The sequence below is a fragment of the Eumetopias jubatus genome, unplaced genomic scaffold (genome assembly GCF_037043125.1).
Source record: "Eumetopias jubatus isolate StellerSeaLion01/CBP00866 unplaced genomic scaffold, mEumJub1_p1.0 scaffold_9, whole genome shotgun sequence".
Classification (NCBI taxonomy): domain Eukaryota; kingdom Metazoa; phylum Chordata; class Mammalia; order Carnivora; family Otariidae; genus Eumetopias; species Eumetopias jubatus.
In genome coordinates, this window is record NW_028274815.1 from 72,672,944 (window position 1) to 72,688,659 (window position 15,716).

Consider the following 15,716-nt stretch of genomic DNA (forward strand, 5'->3'; position numbering starts at 1 on the left):
AGTCACCCAATAATGAATCATTTAGTGCAAGTGTGCCTGATGCAGTGTTTGGGACATACTTATACTAAAAAGTGATTTGATATTTAACTGGGAGTTCTGTATTTTATTTGGCAACCCTAATGAGGCCTTGCCCATCCTTGTCTGTTGACCCCATCCCACCCCTCTGCTTTCCCACTGTCTCTGATAGTTAACTCTCACACTTGAGAGGTTCTTAAAATTTTTACTTTCATTCGGTCAACAAGTAACTATCATTGCCTACTTTACATAAGATTCCCTGGTTCACTGTAAAGCGCAGAAAGATTAGTAATAAATCTTTATTAAGGACTTCCTAATGTGCTAGGCATTAAGTATTTTGCAAATATTAACTCAATACAAAAAATTATTGAGGTAGTTATCTGCATTTTACAGATAAGGACATTGAGGCAAAGAGAAGTTAATTAATTTGCTTAAAGACACACAGCCAGGGAGTGGTGGAGCTAGGATTCAAACCTGAGAAACATAGTTCCAAATAGCGAATATGATGTGGCCCCACCTGCGAGGGATTCCAGTCTCATTGTGGAGACGGGCCCCGAAGGTAATTAATGCTGTATGTCATCTGTGCTTGCTACTTAAAATAAAAATCACTGACCAGCTGTAGTGGCATCACCTGAAGCCAGGTTACAAATGCAGAATCAGGAGCCCTGCCCCAGAATCCAACAAGATCCCCAGGTGGGTCCTAGGCAATCTAGTTTGGGAATCACTGCTCCAAACAAGCAGAGGGAGAGTCTATTTATTCACTCGACAAGCTTAGCTCGAGCACGTTCTGCATAGCAGGGGCTATTCTAGGCACTGCATTGTCACGGTGACTGTTGAAAAATGTGGGTACTCCTCAAGCATTTTTTAAAATGTCTCAGCCTTAAGTCTTCATGAGGGTAGAATGCAGCATTTCCCAAAGGTTATTCTTTGAAACACTCAAGTTCACCAGAGGCAATTAAATACAATCTGTGGTCAGATTAGTATGGGGAACACTGGAGAGTGTTAGCACAGCCCCCTGAGATTCATAAATCACAGTAACACAATAAGTGCTCTGAAAAGTCCTGCCATAAATAAACTTGTTTCACGTTCATCCACTTTTTCTTTTTACTTTTGGGAATTCTCCCCACCACCATTAAGTCTGTTTTATCATCTTGAGGAGCATACTTGGGCATATCCTATTACAGTTTACAAAGAGCGTTCACATTGGGAGGTTTACATTTTACAGATGAAGAAATGGAGGCTCAGAGAAGTTCGTGGTAGCGACTTGCTTCACACTTGGCCCATAGAGGCCACAGCAGAGGTCAAACCTTTGAGTTCAAGTCTGGTCCTATTTCCTATTTCCTGAGCTGCTCGCCCAGGCCCTTCACCGTCACAGCAATTGGAGTGTGTTTTTTTGTGTGTCATGGAAGGTGTAAGCAGGAAAAGGGGTTTATGGGCTCAAGCAACTGGCAGTCCTGAGGTAGGCTGGGCAGCATGGCCAGCTTGATTTGACCGCTCATTGGGGTCCTGATGGCCTCATTTCTTTCAGCTGCCTCCACTCGGCCTCCTGCCGTGTCGGCTTCATCTAAGGCTGGCTTCACCTCACGGCCATAGATGGCTACCAGCCACTCCTGGGACTACTTCCCGCTCCCTCCAGATCCAGGGCAGCTCCAGAGTGACAATCTTTCTGCCCAAAACCCATCGGAGAAACTCTTCTTTCATCTGATTCACCTGCATGGGGTCACACGCCCATTCCTGCACCCATCTCTGTAGCCCGAAAAATGCCCTGCACTGATTGGCTTAGGCCTATCCATCCTTGAGCCAATCACGGTAAGGGAGGGGTCATCTCCATTGGCTAGACTAACGCGGAGCCCGCCCCTGGACTTGGGTCAGTTCTTCAAGTGGCCCTGCTGCCTCACTAGGCGTTGGGGGGTGGGAGGTGCGGTTAAAGAGACAGCTACAATATCCACCACAAGTGTTTAAGGCCACTTGAAATTTAAATCAACAATATACACTTTAAATATCTTACAATTTTATATATTAATTATACCTCAATAAAGCCATTTTTTAAAAGAAACTAAGAAATTATATAAATCAAAATATTTGAAACCGGGCAGATTCAGACCAGTAGGGCATTCAGGGCTACCTTATAACATCGTTTCTTAAAGACCGGGCTTTAGTCCGTCTGCATCAGAATCATCAGGGAACATTTGTTAAAATGCAGATTCCTGCACCCTTTTCATGACCCACAAAATAAACCTCTGGAGTGGGACCTGCCTTGGAATCTGCATTTTTATTAGCACCGCCCTCTAACCAACTGAGCTAACCGGCCTCTGCTTTAGAATCTGCATTTTAACAAATGTTAAATTGCTTGGATCAGCCCTGATTTCTACATGCTGTCCTGGGGTAATTATTACTAGTGCCCCTTTTACTCTTAAAAGTATACTGGATTGGGCTATAAATTATATCTCCCCTTCTCCAAGTTGACACTGTAGAGCCAGCAGAAAAATGTTCCCGGGGGGGGGAAGAGCAAAGACTCCCGCTCTGTCTGGCCCAGCAGAAAGGGCTTCAGGGTCAGCTCAGTCACTTACAAACTGGAACTCAGCCAACCACCTTCAGCTCCCTTAGCCCATGTCCTTGTTGGGGCTGATGATGCCTCCCTCACAGGGTGGTTGGAGGGGTTGGATGAGAGGATATGTGTCCAGTGTCCAGCCTAGAGGCTGCCCACCAGGAGCACCCGATACAGATCAGTACTGGTCTCCCCATCTCCATTCCAGCCTCTTTGAGCTGAACTCCAGAGGCCCTGTCACCAGGGCCCCACTTGCGAAGGCGGCACCAGACAGGCTGTGGGAACGAGCTTCACAGCTTTTGTCAAAGTGGCATAATAAAGCCCCCAAGTGTCTGCTCTTTGCAAACTGGGATGGCAGATCAATTGTGGCATAAACAAAACAGCAGGCTTGGTGCGAACCCAGGGACAGATTACGCCTCTGCAGGGTGTGATTGGGGGAAGGAAGGGACTCTCAGGATGCCTGGGTTTGCCTTTTCTCTGGCTGAGGCTTCAAGGCCCCTCTCCAGGGCCAGCCTGACTCACCAGAGATTGTCAGAGCTTGGGGGACTGCTCCTCCCCTCTGGGAAGCACCTGGCTAGACAGCAGGGCCAGGCATAGACAGCCCCCCTGCCCCCCCCAGCCCTCAGCAAGAAGCCTGACCCCAAGGCCTCAGCGCCCTCCCCGCCAGAGCTCTGAGTCTATGAGTGTGAATGGGGGAAGGAGGGTAAAATGCCACCTCCACCCTATCTCCTGAGCTGAGCAGACAGTGTCGTCTGTAGGAAAGCAAAAGGAGGTACAGTGGACAGCAGAGCCAGACCTCAGGAATAGGGCTGGTGAGAGGGACACTTGATTGGGTACCGTCTGTGCTGCCAGAGAGACTCTTAGTCTATCCCCTTCCTTCTGGGAGGAGGGTACCACAGACAATCAAGCATTCGGCACCATTTTGAGCCTGTGGTCATGGCCATGAGGAGACCCCAGAACAAGTTCTGGCCCAGCCTCTATGTGGGGGCAGCAGGGCAACGCTGTGCCCTGGCCCAGGGGTGAGCCTGCGGCAGCAGAGGACTAGAAGTCAGTACAAAACCTCTAAGAAGACAGCCCAGCTAGCCACTCTACAAGGGCAGGAACTGCCTCTGTCTGGTTTTCCACCATATCCCTGAGCCTAGCATAAAGCCTGCCAAACCGCGTTTGCTGAAGGAGTGAATGGGCGGATGTTGGTCTTCTGGCGGCATATCTAGTGCCGTGCCTTATAGGGGCCCTAGGATAAGGCCACACCCCCTCAGGGAAGGTCGGTGAGGAAACTCATCTCATTCTCAGTCCCGTCATCAAGGGAACAGACACATCCTCAACAAGAAACCCAGCTCTAGGGCGCCTGGGTGGTTAACTGTCTGCCTTCGGCTCAGGTAATGGTCCCAGGGTCCTGGGATTGAGCTGCATGTTGGGCTCCCTGGTCAGCAGGGAGTCTGCTTCTCCCTCTGCCTCTGCCCCTCCCCCGATCGTGTTTTTTTCTCTCTGTCAAATAAATAATCTTAAAAAAGAGAGAAGGGGGGGCACCTGGGTGGATCAGTCAGTTAAGTGTCTGCCTTCTGCTCAGGTCATGATCTCGGGGTCCTGGGATGGAGCCTTGCATTGGGTTACCTGCTCAGCGGGGAGTCTGCTTCTCCTTCTTCTTCTGCCCCTCCCCCTGCTTGTGCGCACTCTTTCTCCGTCAAATAAATAAAATCTTAAAAAAAAAAAAAAGGATATCTAGCTCCAGAGAGGGACCGGAAAGCCAGACATGGGGGAGTTTGGAGGAATGTGAGGATGCTCCTGATGAAGGGCATGGCCTTTGACTCAGGGGGGGTAGGTCAGATAGGGGCAGTCCTGTGAGGGCCCCAAGGGGCAGATGAGTCCCCTGCCTGTGGGCAGTCAGCCCAACCGTTAGCCAAAAGTAGAGGTGCCCTCGGCCTTGCATTCCGCCTGCTGTCCCTAACCAAGCCCGGGGTTGAGTCTGGTTCTAAAGCCATGCTTGTCTTCACTGCGCCACAAGAGGGGTGAAGAGTCCACCTTGGTGGGAACATTAAGGAGGAGCAGCGGCCCCTCCCCCCAGCAATGATCCGTGGAAAGAGAGCCACCAGGGAAAAGAGGACTGCTGGGGACAGGAGTCGTGACTGAGGGTCAGCCTCCCCATGTGAAAGCGCTCTCCTGGCTGCCAGCCCTGGAGGATGGAAATTAGGTTTTCTAGGAGGAATGGAGGCCCCACGGTGCCCTCGGAAGGCAGTGTGGGAAGGATGTGGACGGTGTGCCCCGGCAGACCTGGGTTTCCTTCTCCGCTTACCCTTCCAGGCTGTGGGGCCTTGGCAACGACTTAACCCCCTGGTCCACGGTTTCCTGTCTGTGGAGTGGGCTGTGCCTCCCTCACAGCTGTTGCAAAGATGAAGCTAGGAGGCCTGCGGGGCTGGCGCTGGAGGGGTGTCGGTGGGGGGGCGAGGGTGGCCTTCCCTCCAGGGAGCAAATCCAGGTGGAACCAGTTTATTCAATGGGCTGACCTGGGAAATGGCCTCTTCTTCATCTGCTGTCTTAAAGAACTTCCCTTTGGATCCCTTCACATCTTGGGCAAATGCTGGAGTTTTCCAACTAGTCTTTTTTTTTTAAGTACCAGCCGCTTTAAAATTGAAACTCAGTCTCAGATATCCAGTCTGATCTCAATCCAATCTAAATCCAGTCTTCAAGTTCACTTCTAATCAAAGCTTAGCCTCTCCCTCCCGCTCAGGCCTGGCCCTCCGCTCAGGGGCTTGCGGTGTGGGAGGGGCAATGTGTTCGCTCTTGGTCTGACATCGCTGGGCCCACTATAATCCTTTCTTTAGCTATTGCCGGTGGCGCTGCCATGGCCACTGTTGGGACAGACGTGCCCTTTCATGGGGCTCCTCTCTGGGTGTTTGGAGACCACTGCCCTGCGCTATTCCCTCAGTGGGCATGCCCTCTCCATCCTACTGCCTGTGAGGACCTTGAGTGCTGCCCCAGCACCCTGCCCCTTAGCCTTTTACTGCTAGGGGCCCCTCTGTCCAGCAGCAACCCTCTTGGGCAGAGTCTCTTCAGATCTGGCTGCCTTCCGCTCCACCGTGTCACTCTCACACACCCTTGATGCAACAAGCGTCTCGGCAGTGCGGACTGCTCCCCTCTTCCCACCCCTGCCTGCATAGGCTACTTCAGCCAGCCTCCCATCCAGAGAACTCTCCAGCACAGCTTCAGACTCTAGGAAATGCCTCCGGCTCTCCCCAAACCACCACTATACTGCAGCCAGTGACCCTGGCTGGGCCTGCCTGTGCCCGCGGCTTGGCTAGCCTCCGGAGGTGAGCTGCCCGCTCTCTGCTGCAGCTTGAGGTGCTCTTGACCGCACCCCCATCACTTGCCCTGGGGGTGGGTGCGGGATGGCACAGCACCTTCTACTACAGAAGCTCTGCTGCTTCATGACCATCTCCCATCACCCCTGGATAATTTCTGGCCTTTCCATATAGCCTGGAGGTGTGGGGTGGGGCGTGCTAAATAACCAGACCCATTTTGGTCTTCTAGTAATCCAGCATAGATGTATCTAGAACTTCTCTTTCAAATTGGGGATAACATACCACATGTCACTGTTAGCTTTGAAACTTCAGCTAAAAATCCTCAAGATTGGGAAAATCCCATTCAGTATTCTCTCAGGCAAGTATTCATTTTCCAGGCTCAGGACTTTCCATTTCTTCCAGAATCTAGCAAAGGGATCCCCTATTAGAGGTGCTGTTTTTCCTCAGTGTGTAGAGGCAGTGTCCGGTAGAATGGTCTAGGCACCAGGCTAGAAGCCATGTATGGTATCTATCCCCAAAGAGCTATAGGTCATGTCCCCTCTGCCCCTGCTCCCTCACCTATACTGTGAGAGGTAGATTAGAATTAAGGTCCCTTACCGTTAAGAGTCTAGGTTTTTTTTTTTTTAAGTTTTTCTTATGAGAGTACAAAAAAAAAAAAAAAAACCCTTACAAAACGCACAGATAATTATACAACACCCATGTAACCACTATCCAGATTAACAAAACATTTCCAGCACCCCAGAGGTCCCTGTATCCCCTCCCATTTAACCCCCTGCCACGCCCAGAGGAAACTCCTATTCCGACTTTTATTGAAATTACTTCCCTTAAATAAAAACTTAAAAAAAGGAGCAGGGGCACCTAGCTGGCTCAGTTGGGAGAGTATCCAACACTTGATCTTGGGGTCATGAGTTCGAGCCTTGTGTTGGGTGTAGAGATTACTCAGGTAAATAAAAACTAAAAAAAAATACTTCCTTGATTTTTCTTATAATTTTACCAACCAAGAATGCATCCCTAAAAAAATTACTATAGTTTGGTTTTGCATTTTTTTAAGATTTATTTTTGAGGGGCACCTGGGTGGCTCAGTCGTTAAGCATCTGCCTTAGGCTCAAGTCATGATCCCGGGGTCCTGAGATCGAGTCCCACATCGGGCTCTCTGCTCAGCGGGAAGCCTGCTTCTCCCTCTCCCACTCCCCCTGCTTGTGTTCCCTCTCTCGCTGTGTGTCTCTCTGTCAAATAAATAAATAAAATATTTGGAAAAAAAAGATTTTTTTTGAGAGCGAGTGAGCATGAGGGAGGAGGGGCAGAGGGAGAAGCAGACTCCCTGCTGAGCTGGGAACCCAATGTGGGACTCGATCCCAAGACCCTGGGATCATGACCTGAGCCAAAGGCAGACACTCAACTGAGTGAGCCACCCAGGTGCCTGGTTTTGAGTTTTTTATAAATGGAATAATACAGAAGGTGTTCAGCTTCTTTGTTTAACATTCTTTTTGTGAGGTTCATTCATATTATTTCAAGTAGCTGTGGTTGATGCGTTCTCGTTGTTGTCTATTTCCTTGTATGAATAGACCGTGACTTGGTTATGGTGCTGGATATTTGGGTCATCGATCTAGGACTTCATATAAATGTGCTCACAGACACACAAATAACAAACACTTTCACTCCACCTATAACCATATGGATTCAGAGCTGATTTCTTTGTGAATTCAAGAACTTGGGTTTGGCTTTTTTTTCCTAAGATTTTTTAAAAGATTTTATTTATTTATTTGAGAGAGGGAGAGAGAGAGCCCGAGCACGAGCACGAGCGGGGGAGGGGCAAAGGGAGAGGGGAGAAGCAGACTCCCCACTGAGCAGGGAGCCCAATGCAGGGCTCAGCCCTAAGGCAGATAGATGCTTAACCGACTGAGCCACCCAGGCACCCCTTGGGTTTGGCTTTAAAGTGTGGAAAAATCCCTCGATTAAATTGGTTACACTGCTAGTATGGTTTTGGTGTTTTTGTTTTTCCTCTCTTGTGGTCAAAATCTGAATCTAGGGATATAATTCATCTTCTTCAACTTGGGTATCGTCATAAGCTTTTCTCCTAACTTAAGTGATTAAGCATAAGATGAAGACCGAGGTTAGGCAATTGAGATTTCCTCCAGGGAATCTAGAAAATGATTAGTATATAGGCTCAAGGAATTACTGAAAAAATTTTTTTCTCTGGCTCTTTTAAGGAAATAGTAAGCCAAAGGAGACAAAACTCTTCTCCACCGAGTTCCCAGGCATGGCTCGCCCCACTAGTATAGCAGCACACAGGCAGCCCTCCTGACGTGGGGCATAAATTTCACAGGATGCCCCTGAACTTTTGCTGCATAGGTGCTGAAAGGTGTCCCGGTGCTGCTCAGACAGATGACCCATTTCTAGCTCAGACTCCAAGCAGCAGTGAATCTTTGTGCCAAGAGACTAAACCCCCTCTATAACCAGAGTGAGGCAAACATGGGTCCCACGAGGAGACCACAGCGGCAGTGGGCTGAGAGCTCAGTGGGAGGGGCGGAGCTACGCTGCCCTGGATGGCTGGGGCCCGAGCGCACTGGTGGGAAGTCAAACCTTCTGCAGAAGTGGATTGATAGGGGCACCTGGGTGGCTCAGTCCGTTAAGCAGCTGTCTCCAGCTCAGGTCATGATCCCAGCGTCCTGGGATCAAACCCCATGTCGGACACTCAAGGACAGAGCCAGCTCACTCTCTGAAGGGTGTGGACTCATTCTCAAACAATCTTTTTGTCAGTTTCATAAACCCTCTTTCAGAGAGCATCACACACAGCTACCTGGACTGAACACACTCTACCTGGTCCCTAATAATCCCAGTTAAAATGAAGCCTTTATGGAATTCTGTCCTAAGTAGGCCCATGTGTGCCATTGGTTACCTCTAAAAACAAAACAAAACATCTCTTTGTAGCTTTGTAGGTATCTCAGTGGTCTGCACCTGTGCAGTGGTTTCATTTCCTGCGCCTTCATGGGTCCTTCCTAGTGACCATCCTGCCCCACCATCTCAATCTACAGATCCCCGAGACCAGGGGCCGTGTCTCCTCCAGCAGTTTAGGCGTTGCCCCGATCGGGAATCATGCCTAGTGCCGCCAAGGGACAGAGAAATGTCCAAGCACCGTTTCCCCTCCACTGAGTGAAGCCACTCAGGGTAGAAGCCACGCCAGCACTTTCGTAGGCCCACCCGGCTCTACGCCCAGCAGGCGCCACCCGCCCAGCCAGGGCCTCGCTGACCCCTGCCCTATCTCCGCAGGTTTCGGCATGACCACCCCCGCGACGGTGGGCGGGAAGGCCTTCCTCATCGCCTACGGGCTGTTCGGCTGCGCCGGGACCATCTTGTTCTTCAACCTCTTCCTGGAGCGCATCATCTCGCTGCTGGCCTTCATCATGCGCGCCTGCCGGGAGCGCCAGTTGCGCCGCAGCGGCCTGCTGCCCACCACCTTCCGCCGCGGCTCGGCGCTCTCCGAGGCTGACTGCCTGGCCGGCTGGAAGCCCTCGGTGTACCACGTGCTGCTGATCCTGGGCCTGTTCGCCGTGCTGCTGTCGTGCTGCGCCTCGGCCATGTACACCAGCGTGGAGGGCTGGGACTACGTGGACTCGCTCTACTTCTGCTTCGTCACCTTCAGCACCATCGGCTTCGGGGACCTGGTGAGCAGCCAGCACGCCGCCTACCGGAACCAGGGGCTCTACCGCCTGGGCAACTTCCTCTTCATCCTGCTCGGCGTGTGCTGCATCTACTCGCTCTTCAACGTCATCTCCATCCTCATCAAGCAGGTGCTCAACTGGATGCTGCGCAAGCTGAGCTGCCGCTGCTGCGCGCGCTGCTGCCCGGCGCCCGGCGCGCCTCTCTCCCGGCGCAACGCCATCACGCCGGGCTCCCGGCTGCGCCGCCGCCTGGCCGCGCTCGGCGCCGACCCCGCGGCCCGCGACAGCGACGCCGAGGGCCGCCGCCTGTCGGGCGAGCTCATCTCCATGCGCGACCTCACGGCCTCTAACAAGGTGTCGCTGGCGCTGCTGCAGAAGCAGCTGTCCGAGACGGCCAACGGCTACCCGCGCAGCGTGTGCGTCAACACGCGCCAGAACGGCTTCTCGGGCGGCGTGGGCGCGCTGGGCATCATGAACAACCGGCTGGCGGAGACCAGCGCCTCCAGGTAGACCGCCGGGCCGCGCCACGGACCCTCGGCAGGCTGGCGTGCCGCCGGCCGTGGTTAGCTTTCCTTCTCTCAGACGCTGGCGCTTTCTTAATCTTTACCCAATAAAATCAAACCAAAAAAAAAAATTTTTTTTTTTAAAGAAATACTACTTGGCCAGGCCTGATGTTATCCAGGGCAGGTTTCGGGCGAGCCTGTTTTCCTCGTGGGTCCCCTCTTGAAGAACCGTGGCCCCCGACAGATTCTCCTCCAGGGAGAGAGAAAGTGGCACCCCAGACCCTCACCCGGTGCATACCGCAGCGAGGAGAGGGCCATCCCTGGGTTTTGCGGACTGGCACTAAACCCCGTCCCCATGCACATAAGCAGCCGGCAACCCCAAAGCATATGGTGCAACTTCTCATGGCTCTGAATTACCTCCGCATCATTTAGAATCCTGGCCCAGCCTAGCAGCTTCCTTCTGGTCGTCAGAAGTGATGTAGTCACAGTTTTGACAGGTGGGGGTGGGGAGAGCCATATGTTGCCTACCGATGTATATAAATAGAACAGCCGCTACACACGGAGAATGGTGTAGTATTATGCAATGAGATGAAACACAGCACCAACTTGCGGCCGGTGGCATTTCCCCGAGATTTGGAAATTGGGATGGTAAGGGGCTCAGCTGGCCTTTCTCAGCCTGGAGTTAGTGCATTTAGCACAGCACACAGGGCAGCTACTTTTAATGCCGGAAATCCAGGGTGGCCGGCAGGGAGGGGAGCAAGCAGGCTGCAGGAGCCCTGCTTTGCTTCACCCAGCTGATCTCTGAGGCTGGGGGCCCATCTCAGAATCCCCAAACCCTCCTTCCTTTCACCAGCGTTATCCTTGGGAATGCTTTTCACTACTAATCAGGAATGTCTGGGTCTTCTCCCACAAGATCTTGCTTTGTTGGTGTGGATTTCGTTTCTTAACTCCCGTTGAGCAGCTCGTTTTCCCCCTAAGGGTGCAGAGTGCAGCCTCTGGAACCCCCTTCTCCTCCTCTGAGTCAGGGCTCCACAGCACCAGGAACCCACAGCAGCCATCCTGCAAATGTCTCAGAGAAGTTGGTTCCAGAGCCCATAATGTTTTGGGGACAGATCCCATTCTAAACCCTGTTTGGCCCCCACTGATAGTCAAGTGAATTTGTTTTCTCCACTTACAGTCTGTGTTGGAGGTGGAGGAAGGCGGGGGGCAGGGGGGGGCTGATGGAAGGGGTGGATGGAAGCGGTTTTGGAATTAGTTTTGCGATGGACGATCCTCAAGCTGAGGGACCGGTTCTCCACCCTCTGCTGCAGAGGGGTCCCTGACCTCGAGGAAGGTCAGATGCTGTTTTCATTGAAAGGATGGGGTTCTTGAACTGTGAAGGAACAATGCTCTGTCGGCCCATTTTTCTCATCTACAAAGATGATCCCAAGGACAAATGCCAGAGTCTAGTCAGACACCGTGTGACCCACCAGTATCTACAGCTTCTGCCAGGAAGTCTTAGAAAAGCAGCAGGACGCCTCACACCGCATGCCTGCGAGGCATGGGAAGCCGTGAAATCTCCCTCCCCGGCAGTGAAGGAAGCATATGTGCCTGGAACACACACACATGCACACACACCCACATGCACACACATGCACACAGCATTAGGAGTCCTGCTTGAATGTCAACCTCCCCTCTCCCCCTTCAGTTCATGACCAGAAGGGGAAAATGTGTTGGGATCTGAATGACTCCCTAGCTACTCAAGGTAATTTCTCATTGGGATTGGGATTGGGATTTCAACACAGGCCCTAATCTGCAGGTGAGGCCAGTGAGGCAGAGCGGCCAGGAGAGAGGTCAGTCTTGCTAAATCCTGAAGGGTAGGCTTCCAGAGAGCCACACTTCAGGAGTCACCGGGACCAGCGCTCAGGCCAGCTGGTGGCACCCCTGCCCTGCCCGAGCCACGGCTTCAGTCACACTGCAGTGACAGCACCCCAAGAGAGGCACACGCCCTCTAGGCCAAGGCTCTCTCGGAGGGCCTAGAAATTAAGTGCCACGCCCATCCCTCTAGGAGAAGGGAAGATGAAAAGGCATCCAATTAGAGGTGTCACCCAGGCAACGAGCAATAACTTGGGGATCTGAAGCATACGGGGGGGGGGTGAGATTTCCCCATGATGGAGGCATCTAGACCACGAGGACTTGACAGCAGGCAAAACAGCAGTCAACCCAGGTGAAGTGAGCCCCAGCAACAGTGCAGGAAGCTTAAGACCTAGCTAACGAGGTTCTCTGAGCTAGACAGGCCGAAGAGGTGTCCAGGGGATCCCACTGACCAGTGCACAGGACTGCACAGAACCGTGTCTCCACGGGAGGGAGCAGGACCCACCTACAGAGAAGAAAAGCTCACAACCTTCCTTGGCATTCTTCTCTGTCAGCAGTGCTTCTTAAAGTCTAACCTAAATTGCTCATGCTGCAGCCTTAGCTGTTTTCACTTCTATGCTTTGCCTTTGGAAGGAGACAATTGTGAGCAGCTTGAGCAAGCTTCTGAAGGAGCCATAAGCCTGGCTTAATGGGGACAGGGAAGGGACCCTTCCTTCTCATCAACCTCCCAGAGAAACACCAGCCCTCCAACATACAAAAGTAGCTCAGGATCCCATGGCGTGCTTGTATTTTTGCCCATGTTCCCCTAGTCCCCCCACCCAAATTCATACCATCGTTGTCCTTCACCTCAGGCCAAAGAGCTCAGTGCCCCAAATGTCAGTGGCTGCTTCTTGGGGGGGGAAAAGACGGGCTCCCAAAGTTAGGGGGATTGCTGGAGCCTAGACCCCTGCCTCAAGCTTATTTGGCCATCCTGCGGAGCGTTGAGTACCAGGACTGGGATTCTACCATCATTTCGGGAATAATGATGTTGATAGGAAACCCTTTCTTTGGTGCAGGTTCTTCTGAACCTCAGGCTAAGCAAAGGCTCCATCCTCTTAGATGCTGTGGCTTCTCCCTCCATGTGGGGATCTCCAGTTTGACCCACGGCTGGTAGCTCCTAGCAGTCTATGACTCCCACCCCCCAACTCCCGGGATTGCTGTCTCACCTTAGGCCTATACTCACCCGTCTGGGGCTGGGGCTGTGGGGCTCTAAGCAGCCCTTGCCACCTGCTGTGGTGACACAGAGGCCAGGGTCTTAGTGAGCAGCTGGGACTTCTCTGGGATGAGCAGACAGGTAGGGAAGCCCCCCCCCCCGCCCCGATGTCCTTGCTTGCTGATGAGGCCAGGTGGTCAGGCTCCTCTGTCCTCTGGTTGAAGCCAGAGCCCCCGGGGCCTGGAGAAAAAGTCAGAAGGCTCAGGCTGTGTCAGGCCCTCTGCTTGTGGAAAATGCCAGACAGTCCTGGGCATTTGCCCAGGAGCTTCACACATCACAGCATCATGTGTACTTACACGCGTGCGTGCACACACACACACACCAGCCTTACCAAGAGCTACTAGCCCCTTTCCCCAAGGAAAAATCCCAGTCTAGATCACGTTGAGAAGAAAGCGTTCCCATTTTTAACTCCCTGGAGACTAGGGCCTGGAAAATTCCTCTCCGCCTTGGGGGAGTTTCGCGTACATTTTGCATGAATTTGAATCTGTGTTTTACATAGAAGCCAGCGTCCAAACCCAAGCCAAACCGTGGAAGATAGCTGCTAAATTTACGCAGGCTCCTCCACCCCTCAGATAGGCCTCCTAGCAGACGCCCTCTTCCTGTGTGCTCCGGGGTGAGGGTGGCTGAGCCCTCACAGCCAAAGGAGAGGCTTCTGGGGAACCGAGGCAGATGGAAGCCCACAGAGGTGGCGGCGGCCCCAGGAGCTGTGGGCCAGCGGGTTCCGTCTTACTGTAACTTTTTACCTTCTTAACAAACGAAAAGCACAATTCCACCTGCACACTGTCTGGAAAGCACAGCCAGACAGACTGCTTAGGGCCCTTCCGAGTCCGGAAGAGGCGCTGGGGCTTCTCTGTTGCAGGGTTGCGGTACTGCGAGCTCCTCGCGGGGCGGCCGGAGGCGGCACGCTCTGCGGGCCGGGGTGGGGGAAGGGCTGCGGAGACCATTCCCGAGCCAGGGCCGGCTCCTCCGCGCGGACTCGGGGCCTGGACTCGTGCCCCCTCCCAGGAGCAGCTCTGGCACCTTCAGGCACCTCCTTAAGCGCTGAGAAGCGATGGGATTTCTGTACTCACGGGGCCCGAGACCCTCCTCCCCTTTCCTTCAGCCTCTTCCTCCTCGCCCCCCCTCCCTAGGGAAGCTCCCCCTCGCTTTACAGATCATTTTCTATGCTACTGTGTTCTCTCAGGAGGGGGGTTAGAGCATGCGGGGCAAGCCTGCAGGGTTTCTTAAACAATACATTTATTTTTCTGAGCAGTACTCCAAGAGAGGAGTTGAAGGGTGTTGAAATTAACGATGAATAAAATGCAGCCTGCCACCCCTTTGAGCTGTTTGCTGTCTGTCTGTCAGAGCCTCCTACCTCCCTACCTCCCTGATCACACCTCCTCTCAGGGGCCCCAGGAGACCTCAGCTCCTTGGATTGGGCCCCAGCAGCAGCTCCCAGGGGACGTTACTCAGCAACACAACGGTGATATCCATCCGAGCCAGGAGGCACCAATGAACCCCGCAGGCAGCTTGGCCCAATTGCGTGGGGGCCAGTTTCTAAGAGCCCCGCCTGGAGGGAAGATGGGCGCAGAGGAAACTGGCCCCATTGTGGTAGCGGTTGCCAACCCTGGTGATGCACAAGATTCTCCAGAGGCAACTTGAGAAGATACTGATGCCCACGCCCCACCCCACCCCTACTCCCCACCCCTCATCTCTCCCACCCCCACCTACCCCCGCCCCCCGTCCCACTCCTGCCTCTGGCCCCCAGGCCCGAGATCCTGATTTCAGTCCTGGGAGGAGCTCAGGCAGACACTGGAGTTTTGTGGAAGGTGCCCGGGTACTCCTAGTGGAGGGTCTTGAACCCACACTCTAAACACAGAGCACTGTCTTCATAGTGTGGAAAGCGCACCCACTTAGAAGCCAGGAAACCTGAAATCTAGTTCTGCATCTGGCAGTTACTCTGCTGGCTCAGATCCTCAGTTTTCTCATCTCTAAAATGGGATAATGATATCATGTACCACCCCCCCCAACAGGAGTCTTATGAAAAGTAAATGAGAGGCTGAGAACTGAAAAGTGTCAGCTCTCCACAAATGCAAAGGGTCGCCCTGAGAGGGACCAGGTAGCCCCTACTGCTTCTGCAGGGCCAGCTAGGGAAGAAGGTTCCATCTAGATGATTGCTTCTGTCCGTGGTGCCATCATAATAGTGCAAACTCCACAGCCCGTCCCCGGGTCATCCTTTTCCCTGGGGTGCCCTCCCTGGACCTGAGAAGTAGTTTACAGGTCACTCAAGTACGGCCCCGCCCACCTCAATCTACAAAATCACTCTCTCTCCCCCAACCCCAGAGGTTTCATGGCACTGTAGTGACTCTCAGTACCCTATTTTCCATTCTCTTTTGTTTTGTCTTAATGCCGGTCAAAGCTGTTAAATTGATTTCCTGATGAATCACACCCAGCAGTTTGAAAAACACTGGCCTGCAGTGTTTCTGGAATGAAAGAGCCCTCTTACCCTGCTTCCAGCAAAGACCCATTCACCAGCTGTGGCGTGGGAGGGGCCTGGCTTCTGGTGCCCCTCAACCCTCCTCTCTCCGCCCCCGGCCCCAGCTG

General features: G+C 52.9%; 1 protein-coding gene across 1 annotated transcript in view; it reads left to right on the forward strand.

Annotated features, from left to right (window-relative positions):
• The window catches only part of KCNK12 (potassium two pore domain channel subfamily K member 12), a 47,940-nt gene extending 37,883 nt beyond the window's left edge, over positions 1-10,057 (forward strand). The window contains exon 2 of the mRNA XM_028103786.2: positions 9,133-10,057. Coding sequence (XP_027959587.1) covers positions 9,133-10,034 — 902 coding nt within the window. The 3' untranslated portion in view covers positions 10,035-10,057. The remainder of the gene's footprint in view (positions 1-9,132) is intronic.
• The last annotated feature ends 5,659 nt before the right edge of the window (positions 10,058-15,716 follow it).